This window comes from Bubalus kerabau, chromosome 13 (assembly GCF_029407905.1).
Source record: "Bubalus kerabau isolate K-KA32 ecotype Philippines breed swamp buffalo chromosome 13, PCC_UOA_SB_1v2, whole genome shotgun sequence".
Taxonomy (NCBI): Eukaryota; Metazoa; Chordata; class Mammalia; order Artiodactyla; family Bovidae; genus Bubalus; species Bubalus kerabau.
In genome coordinates, this window is record NC_073636.1 from 64361255 (window position 1) to 64385911 (window position 24657).

A 24657-nucleotide genomic window follows, 5' to 3' on the forward strand; every position below is an offset into this window, starting at 1 on the left:
CGTAACTTTCCTTCCGAGGAGTAAGCATCTTTTAATTTCATGGCTGCAGTCACCATCTGCAGTGATTTTGGAGTCCAAAAAAATAAAGTCTGACACTGTTTCCACTGTTTCCCCATCTATTTGCCATGAAGTGATGGGACCAGATGCCATGATCTTAGTTTTCTGAATGTTGAGCTTTAAGGTGTGTTAGAGCCTGAATATTCAGACTATTTGAGAGACAGCAACTTTTTCCTCATCAATGAATAAGAACACTGAACTGAGCCTGTGAAAAGTAGACAGAGTTGCAGCCATCTAGAAATGCAGTAAAAAGATCAAATTGAGCTAAATCCAAGTCTCATTTAATGCAAAGAGAATTTGTTTTTTGAACTTGTGAAGCATGGTCTAACCTTATTGTTAGATTTTGAAGTTCATTTGTTTTGAAAATTTAAAGAGATTTTTAGATGGTTCATTTAATTGGGGGTCTGCTTTGGAAGGAAAGGAATATCGAAGAGGTTTAGCTGCGTTTGCTTCTGTGGACAGCTAGTAAAGGGGAAATCCTAGATTATCTTTTACCCTTGAATTTCTGGAAGGAAAGATAATTACTATAGGTCTTAATTAAAAACAGTTAATGTATTATTGAAATGTATAGAACCTGGCTCCTGTTGCTTTTTATTGTCCAGAATGTTGCTGACATTGATGTGCAGTCATCTACTCTCCCTTTCTCTTTGCCCTTCAGGATTTAAACTTTTTTCCTTTATTTTTTCTTGTTGGAGTTTTGGGAGAGTATGGAGATGGAGCATAGATGTTCAGTCTGCTCTCTTGATTTTACTGTTTAAATTGATATTTTCATTAATAAGGGGCAAAGAAAATGATAGACTTATTTATCCTGATTATTTTTTGTCATTGTAAAATATGCATAACATGTTGGTAAAATATGCATAAAATTTACAACTGCAACCATTTTTAAGTGTTTAATTCAGTGATATTAAATATATTCCCATGCTGCATACCTATTATCACTATGCATCTCCAGAATTTATCATTCCAAACTGAAACTCTGTACGTGTTATTAATAATGCCATTCCCCTCCCTGGTAATCACTGTGTTAATTTTTGTCTCTATAGAATTTGACTATTCTTGCTACTTCATATCAATGGAATCATACAATATTTGTCCTTTGTGTCTGGCTTTTTAACTTAGCACAGTGTCTTCAAAGTTCATGTTGTACCATGTTTCAGAATTTCATTCCTTTCTAAAAAGCTGAGTGACATCCCATTTTATATGTATAATCACATTTTGTTTATCTGTTCATCTGTAAATGGCCTTTTGGATTACCTTTTGGCTATTATGAATAATGATGTTATGAATGTGGCTGCATAAATATCTGTTCAAGTCCCTCCTTTCAGTTCTTTAGGTGTATTCTCAGAAGTGGAACTGGTGGATCAAGTAGTAATTTCATGGTGGGTTTTTTAAATTTTATTTTTTAATTGAAATATAATTGATTTACAAATGTTAATTTCTGCTGTACAGCAAAGTGACTCAGTTATGCACATGTGTACATTCTTTTTTATGTTCTTTTCCATTATGGTTTATCCCAGTGCTTCCCAGGAGGCTCAGTGGTAAAGAATCTGGCTGCCATGCAAGAGACTCAGGTTTGATCCCTGGTTCAAGATGATATCCTGGAGAAGGAAGTGGCGTTCCACTCCAGTTTTCTTGCCTGGGAAATCCCATCGACAGAGGAGCCTGGCAGGCTACAGTCCACAGGGTCACAGAGAGTCAGACACGACTTAACAACTCAACAACAACAACATGGTTTATCCCAGGATATTGAGTATAGTTCCCTGTGCTATATAGTAGGACCTTATTGTTAGTAATTCCATGTTAATTTTTTTTAGTATCCGCCATAGTGTTTTCCCCAGCCGCTATGCCTTAGTACATTCTCACCAGCAGTTCTCAAGAGTTCCAATTTTCTACACCCATGACAACATTTCATTTCACTTCTTTTCTTTTTTTAAAGAATAGTCATTCTAATGATGAGAGAAGTGGTATCTCGTTGAGGTTTTGATTTGCATTTCTCTAGTAATTAGTGGTACTTTCTTTTCCTATGCTATTTGTATATCTTCTTTGCAGAAATGTCTATTTAGTTTCATTGCCCTTTTTTAAACTGGGTTGTTTGATTTTTTAGTGTCTTAATTATCTTGTAGGCTACTGGCTACATCTACTGGGTCTTGTGCTATTCCTCCTTCTTTCCTGTTGTTGACAAAGCAGTTAGAACCATTCTCTAATATATAGTCCCCCAGTAAATGAATGTTTGATAAAATATTAAAAGTAGTGTTTTCTGGAAAGATAAAGGTTGGTTGGGGCAGGATTTTCATTACATTTTCTTCGGTTTTATAATTCTATATTCTCTTTTAACCATTTACTTGGGTGGGGCAAACATTTATAAAGGATTAAGCTTTAGGCAAAGAAGTCCCTGTGTCATCCAGATTTTATTTTGGAGAAGGAAAATATCTTTTAATATCTTATTAAAAGAAATTTCACTCTTACAAGACTTGTTGTTGCTACTGCTTGCCTAAGAAAATATGAATCAGCCTGAGGTATCCAGACAAATATTTTACCTTTTGTAATTCTGAAAAGGAAGATGTCTATTTTAATCATTTCAGTGATTGCCTGATTTTTTTTTCTTTTTTTTTAATTTTATTTTTTAACTTTACAATATTGTATTGGTTTTGCCATATGTCAACATGAATCCGCCACAGGTATACACATGTTCCCCATCCTGGACCCTCCTCCCTCCTCCCTCCCTGTACCATCCCTCTGGGTTGTCCCAGTGCACCAGCCCCAAGCATCCAGTATCGTGCATTGAACCTGGACTAGCGACTTGTTTCATATATGATATTATACATGTTTCAGTGCCATTCTCCCAAATCATCCCACCCTCTCCCTCTCCCACAGAGTCCAAAAGACTGTTCTATACATCAGTGTCTCTTTTGCTGTCTCGTATACAGGGTTATTGTTACCATCTTTCTAAATTCCATATATATGCATTAGTATACTGTATTGGTGTTTTTCTTTCTGGCTTACCTCACTCTGTATAATAGTCTCCAGTTTCATCCACCTCATTAGAGCTGATTCAAATGTATTCTTTTTAATGGCTGAGTAATACTGCATTGTGTATATGTACCACAGCTTTCTTATCCATTCATCTGCTGATGGACGTCTAGGTTGCTTCCATGTCCTGGTGATTGCTTGATTTTTGTGTGATGATTTTGAATTTCTTTTTTGTGCTATTTATTAGGGGTTTTTTTGTTGTTGTTCAAGAGGGATTTGAGAGTGGTCCTAGACTCCATATTTAAATAATTTTGAAATGGACCAAACTGAGTAAGTTCAGGTATGCAGTGACATAGATTTTTTTTTTTTTTTCATTTGTTTCCCTGTTGCTCTTTTCTTTTCTTTTTTTGCGGGAGGCTCTGTTATGGAACCGGAGAAGGCGAAGGCACCCAACTCGAGTACTCTTGCCTGGAAAATCCCATGGACGGAGGAGCCTGGCAGGCTGCAGTCCATGGGGTCGCGAAGAGTCAGACATGACTGCGCGACTTCACTTTCACTTTTCACTTTCATGCATCGGAGAAGGCAATGGCACCCCACTCCAGTGTTCTTGCCTGGAGAATCCCAGGGACGGAGGAGCCTGGTGCGCTGCCATCTATGGGGTCGCACAGAGTCGGACATGACTGAAGCGACTTAGCAGCAGCAGCAGCAGTTGTGGAACTGTAGTTTTAAATCATGAAATTAACATTGAGCAAGACTAGAGATCTCAGTTTTTGGCTGCATCTTCTGTTCTGACCTTGGACCATTCATTTTGATTGGATTGTTTGTCTATTATTGAGTTATAAGAGTTCTCTGTGAATTCTGGATATAAGCCCTTTATCAGATAAGTGTTACATCTTAGAGATATATTCTCCCAGCCTTTTGCTTGGTTTTTCGTTTTCTTAATGGTGTCTTTTGAAGAGTAGAAGTTCCTAATTTTAATAAGGCTTAATTTCTCAATTTTATCTTTTGTGGATGGTACTTTTGGTGTCACAGCTAAGAAATATTTGCCTGATTGGGCACTCCATTTAACTTTGCTGGATTCCCATGCATTTATCTGTAAAAACAAATAAGATGTGTGTAGTATTTTGCTTTCTTTGAAATGATATTTTATTCAGTTCCTTTGGGACTCAGAGGAGGTGGTCTTTGTAAATTTTTTTTTAATTGGAGTATAATTGCTTTGCAATATTGTGTTAGTTTCTGCTATACAACAAAGTGAATTAGCTATATACATACACATATCCCCTCCTTCCTGCGCCTCCTTCCCATCCCCCATCTCACCCCTTAGGTCATCACAGAACATGAAACTGAGCTCCCTGTGCTCTACAGCTTCCCACTAGCTATCTGTTCTATGCATGGTAGCGTGTACATGTCAGTGCTACTCGCTCCGTTCGTCCCACCCTCCCCTTTCCCCCATGTCCACATGTCTGGTCTCTATTCCTGCCCTGCATATAAGTTCATATGTACCATTTTCCTAGATTCCACATATATACGTTAATATACAATATTTATTTTTCTTTTTTCTGACTTCACTCTGTATAACAGACTCTAGGTTGATCTACATTACTACAAATGACCCAATTTTGTTCCTCTTTAATGGCTACTATCCCATATATTTATGTTCCACATCTTCTTTATCCATCTGTCTGTCGATGGAGATTTAGATTGCTTCCATGTTCTGGCTATTGTAAATAGTGCTGCAGTGAACATTGGGGCACTTGTGTCTTTTTGAATTATGGTTTTCTCAGGGTATATGCCCAGTAGTGGGATTGCTGAGTCATATGGTAGCTCTATTTTTAGTTTAAGGAACCTCCATACTGTTCTCCATAGTGGCTGTATCAGTTTACATTCCCACCAACAGTGCAAACAGTTCCATTTTTTGCACACAGTCTCCAGAATTTATAGTTTATAGATTTTTTTTGAGAGGAGGTAGTCTTGAAATAGAATACTAAGGTGAAAATTTGCAGGCCCAAACTGGAGTGTAAAATTGACCCTGCTTTCATAATCCTATCTGTTTCCTAATGGATAAATGGTTATTTGTCCCAAATGGCAACCCACTCCAGTATTCTTACCTGGAGAATCCCGTGGACGGAGGAGCCTGATAGGCTATAGTCCACGGGGTCGCAAAGAGTCAGACACGACTGAGTGACTTCACTCACTCACTCTGCCCCCAATGTTTAGAACTCTTGGAAATAAATGATTCTGATTTTTTTCCTGGATTTTTAATACAATATTTAAAACTATCCTTTTTAGTTCTTTTACTATAAATGCATAAATTTGTTTATGTAGTGTACACAGACATTACTTGTTAGCTCATTATTGACATCTAGTTTCCTTAATAATTCTCTTTTTAAAAAAATGTTTACTTTGGCTTCCTGTGTCTTTGCTGCTGCTCTGAGGCTTTCTCTAGTTGCCGTGAGCAGGAGATACTCTCTAGTTGCAGTGTGCAGACTTCTCATCGCTGTGGCTTTTCTTGGTGTGAAGCACAGGTTCTAGGCACCTGGGCTTCAGTAGTTGCTCAGTGGCATGTGGAATCTTTCTGGAACACGGATCAAATCTGTGTCCCTTGTATCAGCAGGTGGATTCTTAATCACTGGACTACCAGGGAAGACTGATAATTCTTAAACAATGTGTAAAAATGATCTGAGAAAGATTTGTTGGAAGGATGAGATGGTGGCTATCCAGAGTCGTCTTATGAGGAGAATTTAGGGGTTTTAAGAGATAGTCAGAAACAAGAGTTCTTGGACACCAGGAAATTGAGCTTTATATTTAATCGAGTTGTATAGTTTCGCACAAGACTTTTGGCAGAAGAGAGCAATATTTAGAGTAGTACAACAGTAGTTATATTTATTGTTGGCATGTTAAATCCTTTAAATTCTAGCAGTAAATAGTCAAAGCCAGGACACAGCTTATAATAATAGTTAATACTAAGATGTTTATCCGAAAGCTGTTTGGGAGAACTGGGAGAAAAATTGCCTTCTGTAATACTAGGTGCAAAGTTCAAACCAGCAAATGAATGTTAAAAGTTACAGTTCTGGTGCCAGTTTCCTTCAGCTCTTTTATACTGTTGAACCTTGAAAATTGTACCTTCTTATGTTGTTTCTCTTTGGGATTCCCTGGTGGCTCGGACGGTAAAGCATCTGCCTGCAATGTGGGATACCCGGGTTCAATCCCTGGGTCCAATCCCTGGGTCGGGAAGATCCCCCTGGAGAAGGAAATGGCAACCCACTCCAGTACTCTTGCCTAGAAAATTCCATGGATGGAGGAGCCTGGTGGGCTACATACAGTCCATGGGGTCTCAAAGAGTCAGACACAACTGAGTGACTTCACTTCATGTTTCTCTTTGAGTAAGATAATTGTCTTTTTTATGCCTATGCTTTAGAATTCACACTGGATTCTGATTTGGCTGGAAGATGGGGAAGAACTCTGGATTATCTGAGATCACTACATGATGTTCAGAGCCAAAGTGTCACTGTTGTGGGGGATAGGGGATGGTCTACATCCTGCTTCCCTGTTAAGGTAACTTTTTCCAGTAAATAGGAAAGCAGTTTTCCCCTATTGTGAGTGGATCTGAGTTAGTTTCTCTCCTTTTGTTGAGAAATTAAGTTATGGGAATTAGCATTTACTTTCTACCCCAACCCAAAGAACTCTTAATCCCTCTGTCAGTATCTTTGTCAACCCATATGCCAAAGTTAGCTCCTTTGCTATCATTAGTGGAGAATAAGATCTAAACATTGCTCTTATAGTCTTTGCTTCTGTGACCCCAGTGAACAGGAATTAGTTTTCAGCTCAGCTGGGTAATGTGGCTACTGGTTGCATACACCAGAACTACTTCAGACCCCCATGTTTCCACTTCCAACTGGGTTGAGGCTGGAGTCCATTCTGTATTGTAGTGGCTAGTGAATGAGGACAGATTTTTCAAAACAGGTCTTTTGATATGTAGCTCTTTCACTTGAGTAGGGGTTTGGGAGCATGGCTGAGTGGCCCTATCCATGGGAGACTACTCAATATTTAGTTACCATGTATGCTTTTGTATTTTAGTAAGGCTGAGAGTTTAGCTTCATTTGGTTTTAGTTCTCTGAATACCACTGTGTATTTTAGCTCTTTGAACTCTGTACTTTCTGCTTCAGCAAGCAGTTTTTCTCCTTACTGGTTTTGTGTGTTTTCTGAAATGTCTTTTTGGTGGCTTCTTTTAAGAAATTACAGGCCTATATAAAATTATCAAGTTTTGTAGGATAAATTAGACATGGCCTATAAAAATAACTGATTATGTTGGATGTGTTATTTCTGAAAAGAAACCCAAGCAAATTTCATAATGCCCTGGTTATTTAATGATTTCTTTATAAATAGGATACATATTTTAAAATAAGGCTAGAAATGTAGTTTCTCTGTTACTTATGGGATAAGATGTTACTGAAATAATCTTGTGAAATGTGTGTCTTTCCACGTTTTTTTCCCCCACTGCCTTTCATGAAGATGTTAAGGTTAGTTTTTATTGCTGGTAATGTTTTAGCACCTTCTTTTTACATTAGACATTCAGTCACATTTTTCTAATGTGATAGTAAACATTAATCAAAATAAATGATAAGAAAGTGTTAAGAACTGGCCCTGTTTTAAGTTTCTTCGGAGAAGGCAATGGCACCCCACTCCAGTACTTTTGCCTAGAAAATCCCATGGATGGAGGAGCCTGGTGGGCTGCATTCCATGGGGTCGCTACGAGTCGGTCGCGACTGAGCAACTTCACTTTCACTTTCACGCAATGGAGAAGGAAATGGCAACCCACTCCAGTGTTCTTGCCTGGAGAATCCCAGTGACGGCAGAACCTGGTGGGCTGCCGTCTATGGGGTCGCACAGAGTCGGACACGACTGAAGCAGCTTAGCAGTACCTGACAAGACTAATAAATAATGGATTATTTTAATATTGTACTAGATTTTAGATTCAAATTGCTATCTTCATTGACTCAAATCACAGTGGTTTACAAGGTGAAGATACAGGCTCTACAGTGTATTCGATTGTGAAAGCGTTTTAAAAAAATCATGTGAAAAGTCAGTTTTCCATAGGAAATTCATAGTCGCCTATCTCCGTTTCTGTGAATTTTAAAGCTTTAAATGGAGGCAAAGTTGAAATTGGCTTTAGAAATAGTCTTTGGAGGAGGTGAAAGAAGAATAGATTGTAAAACGAAGGAGACATTAAAACAGATAGATTAATCTAGCAATGAGGTACTGAGGTAGAAGAGAGATCCTAGAAAGGAAGATGAGTTCTGGAGAGATCTCCCCAAGATACGTAAATCTAATGTCAGGTGTTTTTTGTTGTTGTAAAAACTAAGAGCATTTTTTGGTCCCCCAGCCCCATTCCTCAGGAAGCACTCATTTTTCTGTCCCAATGGTTTTGCCTTTTCCAGAATGTCACATAAATAGAGATCATAGGCTCTGTTAGTTTCTTAGGATTGCCGTAATAAATTGCCACAAACTGGGAAGTTTTAAAACAGCACAGCTTCATTTCCCCCCCATGTTCTAGGAGTCTAAAAGGCCAAAATAAGGTATAACTAAAGTTGGAACTTCTCAGGAATAATCTGTTTTGTGCCTCTGATTCCTCGCATTCCTTGTCTTGTATGTAAATATATATATCTCCAGTTTGTGTCTTCATCTTTAGCTTGATCCATTATAACTTTATCTTGATTATATTTGTGAAGATCCTTTAAGACCAAGTAAAGTCAAATTCTCATTTCCGCATGGACATAAATTTGAGGGGAGACACTGTTCAACCCAGTGGTAGCCTTTAAAATTTTTGATTAATGTTTTAACTGTTTTAAAAATTTATCATACAGTGATTGGCTTTTTTTTGGGTGTTCAGTTTGGTCACTTAGTCGTGTCTGACTCTTTGTGACCCGTGGACTGTAGCACGCCAGGCCTCCCTGTCCATTACCAACTCCCAGAGTTTACTCAAACTCATGTCCATTGAGTCAGTGATGCCATCCAACCATCTCATCCTCATCCATCTCCTCATCCATCTCCTCATCCATCTTTCCCAACCTCAGGGTCTTTTCCAATGAGTCGGTTCTACACATCAGGTGGCCAAAGTATTGAAGTTTCACCTTCAGCATCAGTCCTTCCAGTGAATATTTTTGGGTGTACAGTTGTATGAATTTTAACACATTTATTGATTCTTGTAACTAATACCACAATCAGGATACAGAACAATTTCATCACACCAGAAACCTCCCTTGTGCTATATTTTTTAGTCAAACTCACCCTTATTTCTTAACCTCTGGCAGCAACACATTTGTTCTCCATTTCTCTGTTTTGTGTTTTGGAGACTGTCACATAAAGAGAATAGTACATATTAAACTTTTTGAGAAGGGGTTTCACTCAGTATGATGCCTTTGAGATTCCTCTGAGTTGTTGTATTTTTAAAAAATTATTTACTTTTGGCTGCACTGGTATCTGTTGCTGGAATGGGCGTTCTCTAGTTGTGGTAAATGGAGCTACTACTCTTCCTTGTGTGTGAGCTTCTCGCTGTGGTGGCTTCTCTTGTCGGGGCACACAGGCTCTAGGTGTGCAGGCTTCAGTAGTTGCCACTGTCAGAATTAGTTGCTCTGAAGCAGGGGGAATCTTCCCGTACCAGGAATTGAACCCATGTCCCCTGCTTGGCAAGTGGACGCTCATTCGCTGTGCCCCTAGGGATATCCTGTTGTGTTTTGTTAAAAAATTTTATTACTGAGTAGTATTCCAGTGTGTAAATGTACTACAGTTTATTGATTTACCTGTGGAAGGAGACTGGTTTCCCTGGTGGTTCAGGGGTAAAGCATCTGCCTCCAATGCAGGAGATGTGGATTCGATCCCTGGGTCTGGAAGATCCCTTGGAGCAGGATGTGGTAACACACTACAGTGTTCTTGCCAGGAAAATCCGATGGACAGAGGAGCCTGGCAGGCTACGGTCCATGGGGCCAAAAAGTCAGACACTACTGCAGTGACTGAGCACGCACGCACGTGGAGGGAGATCACGTCGTTTCACATATTTGCAACTGTGAATAGAGCTACTATAAACATTGTTGTACAGATTTTATATGGACATGACTTAGTGACTAAACAACAGCAGCACTTTACAGGTATTATCTCAATCTTGAAACCAAAACTACAATCCAGTTATTCCTGTTTCATGGATGAAGAAAGTAATTCAGTAATTTGCTTAAGTTTACACAGTAAACAATGCATGTGGATGTGGATCTAGATCTATTTGACTCCAAAGCCTGCACACTTAATTACCATGTTATAGTATCTTTTGGCGGAGAAGGCAATGGCACCCCACTCCAGTACTCTTGCCTGGAAAATCCTATGGACGAAGGAGTCTAGTAGGCTCCAGTCCATGGGGTCGCTCAGAGTCAGACACGACTGAGCGATTTCCCTTTCACTTTTCACTTTCATGCACTGGAGAAGGAAATAGCAACCCACTCCAGTGTTCTTGCCTGGAGAATCCCAGGGACGGGGGAGCCTGGTGGGCTACCATCTATGGGGTCGCACAGAGTCGGATACGACGGAAGCAACTTAGCAGCAGTAGCAGCAACAGTATCTTTTGGAATGCATGCTGTAGAGTAGACTAAAAGAATTGTTTCTGCTTTCTAGTTTAAGGAATGCTACCAGATGAGATGCTTGAGCAGAATATTGAAGGTTAAGGGAAGACCAGATGACCAGAAATTTAGGGAAATAGTGGGGCGAAGTTTTAACGGAACAGGATAAGTAAATCACAGAAGTATTAAACAGATGGCATTTTGGAGAATGATGAATAATTTTCTGTGATTGGAGCATAGGGTGTGTATGGGAGAATGGCATGTGAAATAAGATAATAGGCAAAGGAGGATCATGGCAGATCATCAGAGTTGTGTAGAAAGTTCATCTTAGAAATCCTTTGATAACACTATGTGGACAGATTGGGGTGAGGCAAGGAGAAATACTGAAATGAGTAAGATAGTACAGGAAGAAGCAAATGAAGGGAGTAGTAATAGGCATAATGAGGAAGATGTAAAAGTAAAGTTTAATTATAAGATATTCCACCCATGTCCAACTGTTTTATTCTAATGTCTTAAGAAATTTTTTGCCTCTTCCATACTTCCCAGTTTTATGCCATGAGTGTGAGGTATGTAGGGTTAACAGGTTTTTCACTTTAATGCTCGAGAACATGTGTTAGCAAACTATGACTCGTGGGAGGAATCTGGCCCGCTGTTTTTTTTTTTTTTTATATATAAATAAAGTTTTATTGGGATAGCCCCCTTCTTTTTATGTGTTCTCTGTCACACTGTCACAGTACAATGGCAGTTGAGCAGTTGTTACAGAGATCATATGGCCCCCAACTCTGAAATGTTTAGTTTCCGGCCCTTTACAGAAAAACTTTGAAGAGCAGCAGATTGAAAGCTTTCTTCCATCTAATAACTGAAATGCATGTGATAGTGCTTACTTAATATTATATATTGTTCTTTGTTAACTAAGTGACTGACCACATAGTCATTCACAATCTACCCATAGTGTATTTGGAAATTTTTTTGAACCTGGGCCGTGGTTCCCTCTTGTTTAAGAATTTTTAAGTTATTCTGTCTTTCTGAACACAAAATCAGATCATGTTCAAATAAAGGTAGTTTTACTTCTTTCTCTGCAGTCCATATGCCTTTTGTTTGATTTTCTTGGCAAGTTACACTGGCTAGAACCTTTGAATAAAAATGATGAGGGCTGGCATTCTTTCTTGTTCTTGATTTTAGGGGGAGAGCATTCAGTCTTTTACCATTAAGTAGGATGTAAGCTGGAGAAGGCAATGGCACCCCACTCCAGTACTCTTGCCTGGCAAGTCCCATGGACAGAAGAGCCTGGTGGGCTGCAGTCCATGGGGTCGCTGAGGGTTGGACACACTGAGTGACTTCACTTTCACTTTTCACTTTCATGCATTGGAGAAGGAAATGGCAACCCACTCCAGTGTTCTTGCCTGGAGAATCCCAGGGATGGGGGAGCCTGCTGGGCTGCCGTCTATGGGGTCGCACAGAGTCGGACACGACTGAAGCGACTTAGCAGCAGCAGCAGCAGCAGCAGCAGCAGGATGTAAGCTGGAGAAGGCAATGGCAACCCACTCCAGTACTCTTGCCTGGCAAATCCCATGGAGGGAGGAGCCTGGCAGACTGCAGTCCATGGGGTTGCTAGGATTTGGACACGACTGAGCGACTTCACTTTCACTTTTCACTTTCATGCATGAGAAGGAAATGGCAACCCACTCCAGTGTTCTTGCCTGGAGAATCCCAGGGACGGGGGAGCCTGGTGGGGTGCTGTCTCTGGGGTCGCACAGAGTCGGACACGACTGAAGCAACTTAGCAGCAGCAGCAGCAGCAGGATGTAAACAGAGACATTACTTTGCCAACAAAATTCTGTCTAGTCAAAGCTGTGGTTTTTCCAGTAGTCATGTATGGATGTGAGAGTTGGACTATAAAGAAAGCTTAGCGCCGAAGAATTGATGCTTTTGAACTGTGGTGCTGGAGAAGATTCTTTAGAATCCCTTGGACTGCAAGGAGATCCAACCAGTCCATCCTAAAGGAAATCAGTCCTGAATATCCACTGGAAGGACTGATGCTGAAGCTGAAACTCCAATACTTTGGCCACTGATGCGAAGAACCGACTCATTGGAAAAGACCCTGATACTGGGAAAGATTGAAGGCGGGAGGAGAAGGGGACAACAGAGGATGAGATGGTTGGATGGCATCACCGACTTGATAGACATGAGTATAAGTAAGCTCTGGGAGATGGTGATGCACAGGGAAGCCTGGTGTGCTGCAGTCCATGGGGTCGCAAAGAGTTGGACACAACTGAGCGACTGAACTGAACTGAAGCTATAGTTTTTGTTTGTTTGTTTGTTTAATTAGATGCCCTTTTTCAGGTCGAGGAAGTTCTCTTTTACTTCTGGTTTCTTGAGTGTTTTTACCATGAAAGGGTGAGTTGTGTCAAATGCCTTTTGTGCGTTGAGATGGTGATACTGTTTTTGTACTCTGTTCTAATATGTCTATGTAATATATATTACATTAATTGATTTCTGGATATTTATCCAAGCTTGTATTTTTGGCATAAATTCCACTTGGTCATGGAATATTACTTAATTCAATTTGTTTGTATTTTGTTGATGATTTTTGCCTCTGTATTCAATATAAGAGATTCACCAACTGTGTACAAGGGATCCACTTTCTCCACATCCTTGCTAACACTTCTAATCTCTCTTTTTTTTGGTTATTATTGGCTGGACCATGCAGCATGTGGGATCTTAGTTCCCCAACTAAGGATTGAACCTGTGCCCTCTGCATTGGAAGCATGGACCACCAGGGAATCTCCTGTTTGGAACTTCTATAGTTTTTTCTTTCTTTTTTTAATAAAATCATGTCATCTGGGGACAGATAATTTTCCTTGTTTCTTTCCAATTTTTTCTTTCTTTTTTTTTTAATGCCTTAATTGCTTTGGCTAGGATTTGTAGTACTATGTTGACTAGAGATGCTGAGAGTGGGCATCCTATCTTGTCCTAGTATTAGAAGAAAAGATTTCAGATTTTCACTGTTGAGTGTGATGTTAGTTGTGGGCTTTTTCATATGTAAAACATATTTTATTTTGTTGAAGTAATTCTGTTCCTAATCTGACAGCTTTTTAATGAAACAGTACTGAATTTTGTCAAATGCTCTTCTGCATTAGTTGTGATGTTCATGTGGTTTTTATCCTTTATTGTAATGTGGTATAACACATTGATTTTCTTTATTTTTTAAAAAATATTTTAATTTTATTGGAGTATAGATGATTTACAGTGTTGTTAGTTTCAGGTATACAGCAAATGATTCAGTTATATATATTTTCATCCTTTTTTAGATTCTTATATGGGTTATCACAGAATATTGAGTAGAGTTTCCTGTGCTACAGAGTAGGTCCTTGTTGGTCACACTGATTTATTTATTTTTGTATGTTGACCCCATCTTGCATCCCAGGGATTAATCAATCCTACTTGGTCATGATGTATTAATCCTTTTAATGTGCTGTTGAATTCAGTTTGTTGGTATGAAAATGAAACACTTTGAATGTTATAATGTGGTGGCTCTGGAAATACCAGATTCTTCTCCCATCTCAGAGTTTCTTGTTGCTGCCTGCTGTTGTCATTTGATTGATTGTTTCAGACTAATTTTTGTATAGTCCTGTTTTCTTTGTCTTGTATGGTCTCTGAAGTCTGTTCTGTTAGATTAGTGGTTTGACAGACAACCTTCTCACTGATTGATTGATATAAAATCGGTTTATAACATTTAAGATTCAAGCGTACAAAATTATATTTTGACTTCTGTATACACTGCAACATGCTAATTACCACGAGTTTAGTTTCCATTCATCACCATGCACTTGACTTCCTTTATCCATTTTGCCCTTCCCACACTTAATTTCTGCTAACCACTATTCTGTTCTCTCTGTGTGCTTATTTTTGTTTGGTTTTGTCTACTCACCCCCCCCACACACCCCCAACACACATATGAAAGAAATCATACAGTATTTGCCTTTTTCTGTCTTATTTCACTAGCATAATACCCTCCAGGTATATCCATGTTGTTGCAAATGGCAAAATTTCCTCTCTTAAAAAAAAAAAAAAAAAATTTTTTTTTTTTTTAAGCCGAGTAGCATTCCCTTGTTTTACATATACACTACATCTTTTTTATCCAGTCATTCACGGATGGCAACTTAGGTTGTTTACATATCTTACGTCTTGTATGTAGTGCTGGATTGAACATGGGTATGCATATATCTTTTCAAAATAGATGTTTTTGAATTTTTTGGATAAATACCTAGAAGTGGAATATCTGGATCATATTCTTAATTTTTGAGAACTCTCCATATTGTTTTCAATAGTGGCTACAGTAATTTGCACTCCCACAAACTGTACAAGGATTCCCTTTTCTCAGCATCCTAACACTTGTTATTTCTTGCCTTTTTGATAATACTTACTCTAATGGTGTGAGATGGTATCTCATTTTGGTTTTGATTTGCATTTCCCTAATATTTAGTGATGTTCACAGCTAAGAGTTTTATGATTTCAGGTATTACATTCAAGTCCTTAATCTATTTTGAGTTGACTTTTTGTATGGTATAAGCTGGTGGTCTAGTTTCATTCTATTGCATGACCAGTTTTTCCAACATCATTTATTGAAGAGACTATCTATTCTCCATTGTGTGTTCTTTTCTCTTGAGTTGTGTATTCATTGTCCATTTATGTGTGTGTTTATTTCTGAACTCTCAATTCGGTTCCATTGATTTGTGTGTTACTTGGACAATACCATGCTGTTTTGATTACTGTGACTTTTTAATATAATATGAAATCAGAGTGAATGATACTTCAGCTTTGTTTCCCCCTACCCCCCTCAGGATTGGTTTGGCTATTTGGGGCCTTTTGTGGTTCCATACAAATTTTAGGATTTTTTTGTTCTTCTGTTTCTGTGAAAAATGTCATTGGGATTTTGATAGGGATTGCATTGACTCTGTAGATTGCTTTAGGTCATATGGACATTTTAAAATGTTAAATTCTTCTAATCCATGAGCCCACATACCTTTACATTTCTTTGTGTTGTGTTCAGTTTCTTTCAGTAATGTCTTTAGTTTTCAGTGAAAGATGGTCTTTCACCTAGCTGGTTAAATTTATTCCTAGATATTCTTTTTGTTACAGTTGTACATGGGATTGTTTTTCTTAATTGCTTTCTGATGATTTGTTGTTAGTGTATAGAATAGACTTCTATATATTGATTTTTTTTTTTTTTTGTATCCTGCAACTTTAGTGTATTTTATTTCTAATGGATTTTTTGGTGAAAAATTTTTTTAATACATAAAACTGTCATATTTATTTCCTGTAGGACACCCAGTTGGCATTGGAGAATTGGTTGTTGGTGTGGGGAACCCACCCACGGCACTCAACTTGAGACTTGTGGGAATTAGCGACCAACACCTTTACACTGTTAACAAAATGAAAAGAGAAGCCATAGGCTGTGAGAAAATGTTTGCAAAACACGTAAAGGACTTATATTTAAAATACACAAATAACTCTTAAAATGCAACAGTAAGAAAACAAATAATGAGTAAAATATCTGAAAAGACAGCTTGTGAAACAGTGTACATAGATGGTAAATAATCAAACATACGAAAAGATGCTCAACATCATGTCACATGGGAATTACAAACTAAGCCACTAGTGAAACATCGTTGTACACCTATTAGATTGGCTAAATTCCAGAAGTACTAAATTCTGACAATATCAAATGCTTGTGAGGATATGGAGCAGTAGAAATTTTCCTTCAGTTCTAATTGGAATGCAAAGTGGTACAGCCACTTTGGAAGATGATTTGGCAGTTGCTTACAGAGCTAAAACATAGGTTTACCCGTATCATCCTGTAATTGTAGTCCTCTTTACCCAATTGAGTAGAAGACTTACATACACAAAGAACCTTCACGATAGTATTTATAGCAGTTTTATTCATAACTGCCAGAAGCTGGAAGCATCTAACACCCTTCAACAGGCACATGGATGCACAGAGGAATAAACACATGTGAAATGTTTATTCAGCAAATTAAAAAAAAAACTGTTAAGCTCTGAAAAGATACGGAGGAAACTTTAATCGTAGTATCAAGAAGCCAGGCTGAGGCTCTTAAATTGTGTGATTCCACTATCTAACATTCTGGGAGAAGCAAAACTGTAGAGACAGTAAAAAGATAAGTGGTTGCCAGAAGTTCTTATTGAGGGAAGAAGAATGAATAGGGGAAGCACGGGATTTTTAGAGTTGTGAGATTATTCTCTGTGATACTATACTATTGAATACATGGCAGTTATGCATTTTTCAATATCCTTAGGACCGTATAAGGTTCATAAAGAGTGACCCTTAATATAAATTGTGGACATTAGTTAATTAAAACTGTAGAATATTTAAGGTACTGATTAGCAAGGCAGACAAGGTTGCCTACCTTTGTAGAAATTAATAAAATTAATTTAAAAAGTCAGAAAAATTTCAGTGATGTGGTAGAAAGTAATAGTATGGCTACATTATACTGGTCAGTCAGGGAAGACCTGAGTATTAACTTGAGGGCTGAATGCAAGATGTTAGTTATTTAAAGATAAGTGGGAAAAACATTCTCAGCAGAGGGAACAGTTAGTGTAAGCCTATAAGTCCAGAATGACTTTAGTGTGTTTGAGAAATAGAATCCAGATTTACAGTGGCTAAGGAGGAGAATGTTAAGGAGAGGAGAACTCAAGAAAGTAGGTCATGTATGGAATGAAGTGGAGCTTCTGTAAGCCAGAGTGAGGAATTTGGATTCTATTTTAGGTGAGATAGGCAGTTATTGGATATTTAAGCAGAGTAGAGCAAGATCTAATTTTAATGTTTAGAAGAATACACTAACTTTGATGGAAAATGGCTGAGAGGAAGAAGGAGCAAATGCAGAGGCAGGGAGCCTTATTTAATGACTTGTAATAGTTTGTTGACAGGGAAGGGCTGGTTGTGGCTTGGGCTAATGTAGTTAGAAAAGTAAGCATATATTTTAGGGTATATAGTAGGGTATATTTTGCAGATAGAATCTTTACAACTAGATGAGGGAAAGATTTAATGCTCATAGCTTTGACTTGAGCACGTGGGTGAATGGTGCTGCTGTTGAGCCAGGCAGAGTTTCACCTTAGTCATTTTGGTAATGCAGACAATTGTAAAGGTTAGACCTAGGAGTCTGGCGCTCAGGCGAGAAGATGGGCTTTGAAGTGTAGATTCTCTGTCTACTTAGTCTTGAGGTATTTTTCAAATTGTACAAGTATGGTATATATTTTCTTTTTAAACTCAAATAATACATATAAAACCACAAGTTCCCCATGACTTCCTTCTTTAGTACACAGAAGGGTAGCCACTATTACCAGTTTGGGATGGATACTTTTTCTGCCTTTATTTATATTTACCTATAGGGATATGCATTTTGTTTTTATTTGCAAAAAAGATTACATTATATATATTCTGCAACTTAAATGTTCTTGAAATCTTTCCATTTCAGTTACTAGTAAGTTCTAATTGTTGCATAGTTTTCTGTGGTATGAATTTGTGATTCTTTAACTGGTTGCCAATTAATACTAAGGTTTCTATGATTTGTCTTTATTATACAAGTGGTGTGTTTTTTTATTCTTAGAGATTTAAAATAATTTTAATTATATGAAACTAATGTGAACTAGAACATACATTATTAAAATTATCAGCATGTTTTTGCAAAGCATCTCACAGTTCTATCACAATGATTAATTATCTGGAAAGAATCACTGTTTCTAAAAATGTTTGTAGTCTGTACTTTCATTAGTCTTCTTTACATGAAATTGTGTTTTTAAAATACATTTTATTATGATTTTGAATTTATTTTCTTTGCAACTTTATAATGTTAATTTAGAATAATCTATACTATTTAAAAGGGTATTTTTCCAGCAATAAACTGTTGCTGTAGATCAGCAACTAGAATAATACTTTATCATGCATAAAATCAGCATCCAGATGTTGGACTTTTCTCACTGCCTCTTAATTTCCTTATCTTGATGTCATAATTCTGTGAACAGTCTTTTCAGTATTGAGGAGATAATATCTATACATACGTGGTAATGATGTCTTTGAGGACTCTTTCTGTAACAAGTAGTTTGCATCAGAAGAATATCCTGTGCAATGCTCTGTTGACTTTTATGATACACCTCAGTGCCTTTATATTCTGGGTGACTACTAATGGCTTTATTTATGATGTATGCCTTCTGTATTTAAAATAAAATGGCCTTTTTAGTAAATTGTATAAAACATCCGAAACGGTGCGATTTAAGTAGACATAGAAAGTGAAGGAAAAAAATATACAGACCAAGCCAAGGGAATGAGCTAGTCATTTGAGTTAAGGCCGCCAGAATTTTAGCTTTGAACATATTCTTTTTCCTTCCTCCCTACATCTGTCCGTCCCTCCCTCCCTGTCTCCTCAGCATATAGGATTCTGGTTCCCTGACCAGGGATCGAACTCATGCCCTTGCATTGCAAGTGGTCCTAACCCCTGGACCACCAGGGAATGGAAGCCTAATTTTGTATGAATACTGTAGATATGTTTACAGTTTCAGGTTACTTTGTTTGCCTTATTGTATTTATGTATTTCTTACATAGGACCTGGCAGATAGTGAGTGCTTAAGTAAATTTTACTTTAATCTTTGACCCACTCAACATATTCCTGATATTTTATCAAGTCCCCAAAAGCCTAAGAACATTTTATTTTAAAAACAGATTTAGTTAAATTCTGACAGTATGAGTAATAAACATTCGTAGCATTTTCCCCCCACATACATAATCATTCAGTCTTTCAACAACCTTGTGAGGTAGGGATGGTGTTATCCCCGTTTCTCTGACAGGAAACTGAGACCTAGAGAGGTTACATAACTCAAATAGTATCATACAATAAGTGTTGTAGCCAGGAATCAAGCCCAAGTGTCCCGATTTTGTTATAAAATCTCTGTTACGTAGAGCATGCCTTACCACATGAGGATTAACTCTTCTGAGACTATGGACTGAAGAAGATATGTTAGGGTTGTTTATTTTAGTATAATTCAGGAGCCATCTTTGTTCCTTTCACAGATCAGATGTTTAAGTGTTTGCAATGTGTCAGGCACTGTTTTGGGATTCTGGGTTTTATCAGTGAACCAAAAAACTGATTCCTGCTCACATGGAGTTTATATTCTGGCCCAGAGAGTCAAAACCAATAAACATAATAACCAAGTCAATTACTTGGTATGTCAAAAGATCACATTGTCTGTAGAAGAAAAAAAATGATCAGGATAGGTGGAACAGACTGTTAATATTGTGAAGAAAACAAGTAGAACAAAGGTCTTAAGGCAAGAATGTGTTGGCATGTTTGAAAAATAATAGGTAGGTGCCTGAGTAGGGGCGGAAAGTAGAGGGGAAATAAGATCAGAAGGTAGGGAGCAGTGGAAGCATGTATCATATAGGGTCTTTCACTCAAGTAAAATGGGAAGATTTGAAGAACTTTTTAACATCTTAAAGTCATCCAGGTTGTGTTAAGAATAGGTACTGAGGCTGGACAAGGATGGAAAACGGGAGACCTTTTAGGTTAATCTGGGTTTCCCTTGTGGCTCCAGCTGGTTAAGAATCTGCCTGCAATGCGGGAGACCTGGGTTCGATCGATCATCTGGAGAAGGGAAAGGCTACCCACTCCAGTATTCTGGCCTGGAGAATTCCATGGACTGTGCAGTCCATGGGGTCACTTTAGGTTAATCTAGGAGAGGGGCATAATTTAGGAAGAAGATAGCTGTCAGGTGGCTATGAACAGATTAATGATAGAAGTGATGAGAAATGGCTGGATTCTAGGTGTATTTTGCAAATAGAGACATTAGAATTTGTCAGCAGATGGGAAGGGACATATGAACAAAGGAGTCAAGAATAACTCCATAGTTTTTAGCTTGAGCATCTGAAAGGATGAAATTGCCTTCAACTGAGATAGTTTACAGAGGACATCAGGGGTTCCGTTTTTGACATATTAGTTTAGACTATCTTTTAGATACCCAAGTGAAGTTGCTGTTTATAATTCAGGAGTGAAATCTGGGATAGAAATGTAAAGTTGGGACTTGTTGGTATATAGATGATATTTAAAGCCATAATACTGGTTGATATCCTTGAGGAAATGAAGATATGAGAGAAGAGGGAACCAATAACTGAGCCCTAGAACATTCTAGTATTAAGAGGGTAGAGAGACCAGAAGGAATCATCAAAGAAGACTAAGATGGAATAATCAGTAAGGTAGGACGTAAACCTTGAGAATGTGTCTTGGGAACTAAAAGAAGAAAGTAAACCACAGAAGAAAGAAATTCAACCATTTCAGATTTTGCTGACAGTTTAGTGCAGGATGGATACTAGAATTTTAGCAGTGTGAAGGCCACTGGTTATTTTGTGGTCTTCAGTGGGACGTGGAAAGGGCCTGGTTAGCATTTACGTATTTTTCAAGTGGGAATTTTTGATGTTCACAGTGTTTCCTTTGCCCTGTTCAGGTTTGCCTTCCTGTTGGTGATATGTCTGACAGTGGATCACAGCTTGGTTCAATGGGTAGTTTGACCATGAAATCACAACTTCAGATCACTGGTAAGTCTTAAAAAGATCTACTGCATTACTTCCCTCATTCTCTTTGTGCCCCACCACCCCCCCACCACCCCCACCCTGCCACACACTCCAGAATCCTGGAGAATTTCCATGACTGTGTAGTCCATGGGGTCGCAAAGAGTCGGATACGACTGAGTGACTTTACTTCACTTTCACCATCAATAAAAAATCTTCTGAGAAGAAAACCTTTAGTGGCTGTTACATATCAGGTGTTGAATTAGTATTTGCTGAATGAATAAATGAACATAATGTGTAGATATATAAAAATAACATTTTAATTTCAGGTTGTTATTGGGTATGGTATACGATTTGGGTTTGTTAAACATGCTTGGGCAGTTGCTATTGTTTTTTGTTTTGATTTGGATTTTTTTAGCTTTGTTGAGAGCTAATTCACATACTATACAGTTTACTCATTTAGAGGTCAGTGATTGTTAATACATTCTCAGAGTTGTGCAACCATCACCAGTCAATTTTAGAACATTTTCACCATTCCAGAAAGAACCCCCTGCCCCATATTCCCCAGCCACCTTCAGCCCTAGCTTAATTATTGTTCTCTCTATATATAGCTTTGCCTACTTTGGTTTCATACAAATAGAATCATAAAATGTGTGGCCTTTGTCTCTTGACTTTTTTCACTTATATTGTTTTCAAGATTCATCCCTGTTGTAGCATGCATTAGTGTTTAATTTCTTTTTATTGCCAAATACTATTCCATATGTGGAAATACTTTATCCATTTATCAGTTGATGGGTGTTTGGGTTGGTTCCACTTTTTGGCTATTATGAATAATGCTATGAACATTTGTGTATAACTGTTTGTGAAGTTGTATGTTTTCAGTTTTCTTGAGTGTGTTCCTGGGAGTAGAGTGACTGGGTCATGTAATACCCACATTTAGCATTGTGAGGAATTCCAAATTAATTTTCAAAGCATCCAGACCAATTTGTATTCCCAGCAGTCATGTATGAGGGTTACAGTTTTGTAAGCATCCTTGGAATGCTTATCTTTTTGGTTAGAGACATTGTAATGGATGTGACATAGTATCTCAAGAGTTTGAGTTCATTTCTCTGATGGTTAGTGATGATGAGCATTTTTTTCATGTGCTTATTATTAGCCATTTGTATATCTTTTTTTGAGAAATGACTATTTAAATTTTTTGGTTGCTCTTATTACTTTCCTAATACCTGTTTTTTTCCTCTAACCATACTAACCAAGTGGATCACTTTCAAATTAATGTTTCTTAAAATGCCACCTGATTTATACCTGCTCAAAAACCTTCAGTGCTTCTCCTTGGCTATGTTAGTGAATTTCTTTAAAACTGGGCTAAGACCTTTCATAGTCAGGCTCCATATGATCTCTTTGTAGGGTCTTTTTATAGAAACCATTTGTACTAGCCAAAGTGAGGCACTGGATTTTTCTTTAGACAAGCATGTGTCTATTACACAATGGAAACTTAGTCTTTCTCCTTTTAATTTAATGGCATTTATTGATTATATTAGTTTCTGTTAATACTGTACCTGGCTTACATCCAGCTCTAGATTATGAATATAAAGCTATAAACTGTATTATTATCTTTCTAGAAACCTAAAAGTATTTGAGTTATATAAAAGTAACACCTTCTTAAGTTGAAAGCATGCTAGAATTTATTCTTGGGAATTCTTTTCACTGACTCCAGTCTCTTTTCTTAGTGATGTCTGATTTTCAGTGAAAGATTCTATTATTTCTTTGCCAAAGCCAGATTCTAGTTGTTTCTCTCTTCCCCATCCCTGGTGGCTCAGATGGTAAAGAATCTGCCTGCAGTGCAGGGGACCTGGGTTCAATCCCTGGGTCAGGAAAATCCTTTGGAGAAGGGAATGGCTACCACTCTAGTATTCTTGCCTGGAGAATTTCATACACAGAAGAGTCTGGAGGGCTACAGTCCATGGGATCGCAAAGAATCGGACACGACTTAGCAACTAACACTTTGACTTTCTCCCCATCTTCAGTCTAGTCTGAGTAGCTGTTTTACATTGGGCCAGGCTTCTTAAGACTTTTTTTTAGGGGACAACTTAAGTTAAAATTTTTGATTTAGAGAATTTATTAGTGTCAGCTTTTCAAGTTATGTAAGCAATATACATGCTTTTTATTTTTAAAAAGTCAGCAATTTAAAATAGTAATGTGAGGAAAGAAAAAGTGAAAGTGTTAGCTTCTCAGTCGTGTCCTACTCTTTTTGATCCCATGGACTACAGCCCACCAGGCTCCTCTGTTCATGGAATTCTCCAGGCAAGAGTACTGGAGTGGGTAGTCATTCCCTTCTCCAGGGGATCTTCCTGACCCAGGGATCGAACCTGGCTGGGTCTCCTGCATTGTAGGCAGATTCTTTAGCATCTGAGCAACCAGATTTAAGTTATATTCCTTTCGACTTTTCTTTGCATAAGCTAACTATCTTTGCTATTGTGACCATCACGGGAAGAAAAACACTTAATGCCTAAATGCACCTCAAGAAGACATAATTCTTAGCCATTTATAAGCTTTTAATCTTGAGTCTAAAAATTCTGAGAATGTACAAGTATAGGGCAAAAGCATTTTTAACAAAAACAGGCATTGTGAATTATGGATAAAAGTTATATATTTAGCAAAGACATCATTAGATACGGCAGATATGGAGAACAACAGATAATAAACAGTAGAGTGCCAAATTGACTACAATCAAGTGTCCTTTGTAATTCACTGTTTACTTTGCTTTTGGTGCTAGAAACCTCAGAACAAAGTTTTTTTTCCCACAAGTCACTTTAATTGACGTTGTATTTTTTACTGTGTATTAATGGATTAGCTACAGTATTTGAATTTTTTGTTTTTTATTTTATTTTGGTAAGCTGCCTCAACACTTCTAAAATTCAAGAAAGGCATAAATATGCAAGTATAAACTATATGCCCTGGTATATGGTAATGGCAAGAGATAATGACTTTGGTCAGGAAAAAGGGGTAGTATTTGACTAGAGTTGCTGTGAAAGAAAGTGGTGCTTGAAGCATTGCTACTATTTAAAAAGTAGAAAGGTATAAAAGGATCTTTCAGGAATGAACATGACCGAGCAAATGGCCTGAAGGAGGGAAATGCCAAGGCTTCCCTCGACATCCCTAAAAGCCACTGCTGCAGAGCAGGGACCTGTGAGAATTCACAGGAATGGGTCATCTCCTTCACATGAGTCAAGGCTGCCAAAAAAAAAAAAAAAAAAGTCATTGCTAAGGGACCTGGGAAGTAACCAGAGTTTTTAACAAAGAGCAGTAAACTGGATTGGTGTTTTAGAAAGTTATTGTAAAAGACTGATGGGGAAATTTAGTGTCAAAAGTTAAAATGTTACTCTGTGGTCCTGCTCAAATTTATTTATTTAACTCTTTCTGTCATGCATACATTACATGCGTACCT

The 24657-nt window shown here is 37.9% G+C and overlaps 1 protein-coding gene across 9 annotated transcripts in view; it reads left to right on the forward strand.

Annotated features, from left to right (window-relative positions):
• Positions 1-24657, forward strand: part of ITCH (itchy E3 ubiquitin protein ligase) — a 101561-nt gene that overhangs the window by 12566 nt on the left and 64338 nt on the right. For 5 of the 9 annotated variants that reach the window (XM_055544812.1, XM_055544810.1, XM_055544808.1 and 2 more), the window contains exon 3: positions 21146-21236. In XM_055544812.1, coding sequence (XP_055400787.1) covers positions 21167-21236 — 70 coding nt within the window. In that variant the 5' untranslated portion in view covers positions 21146-21166. Of the gene's footprint in view, positions 1-6448; positions 6586-21145; positions 21237-24657 lie in introns of all 9 variants that reach the window. The other 4 variants (XM_055544817.1, XM_055544815.1, XM_055544814.1 and 1 more) reach the window with 1 other exon arrangement.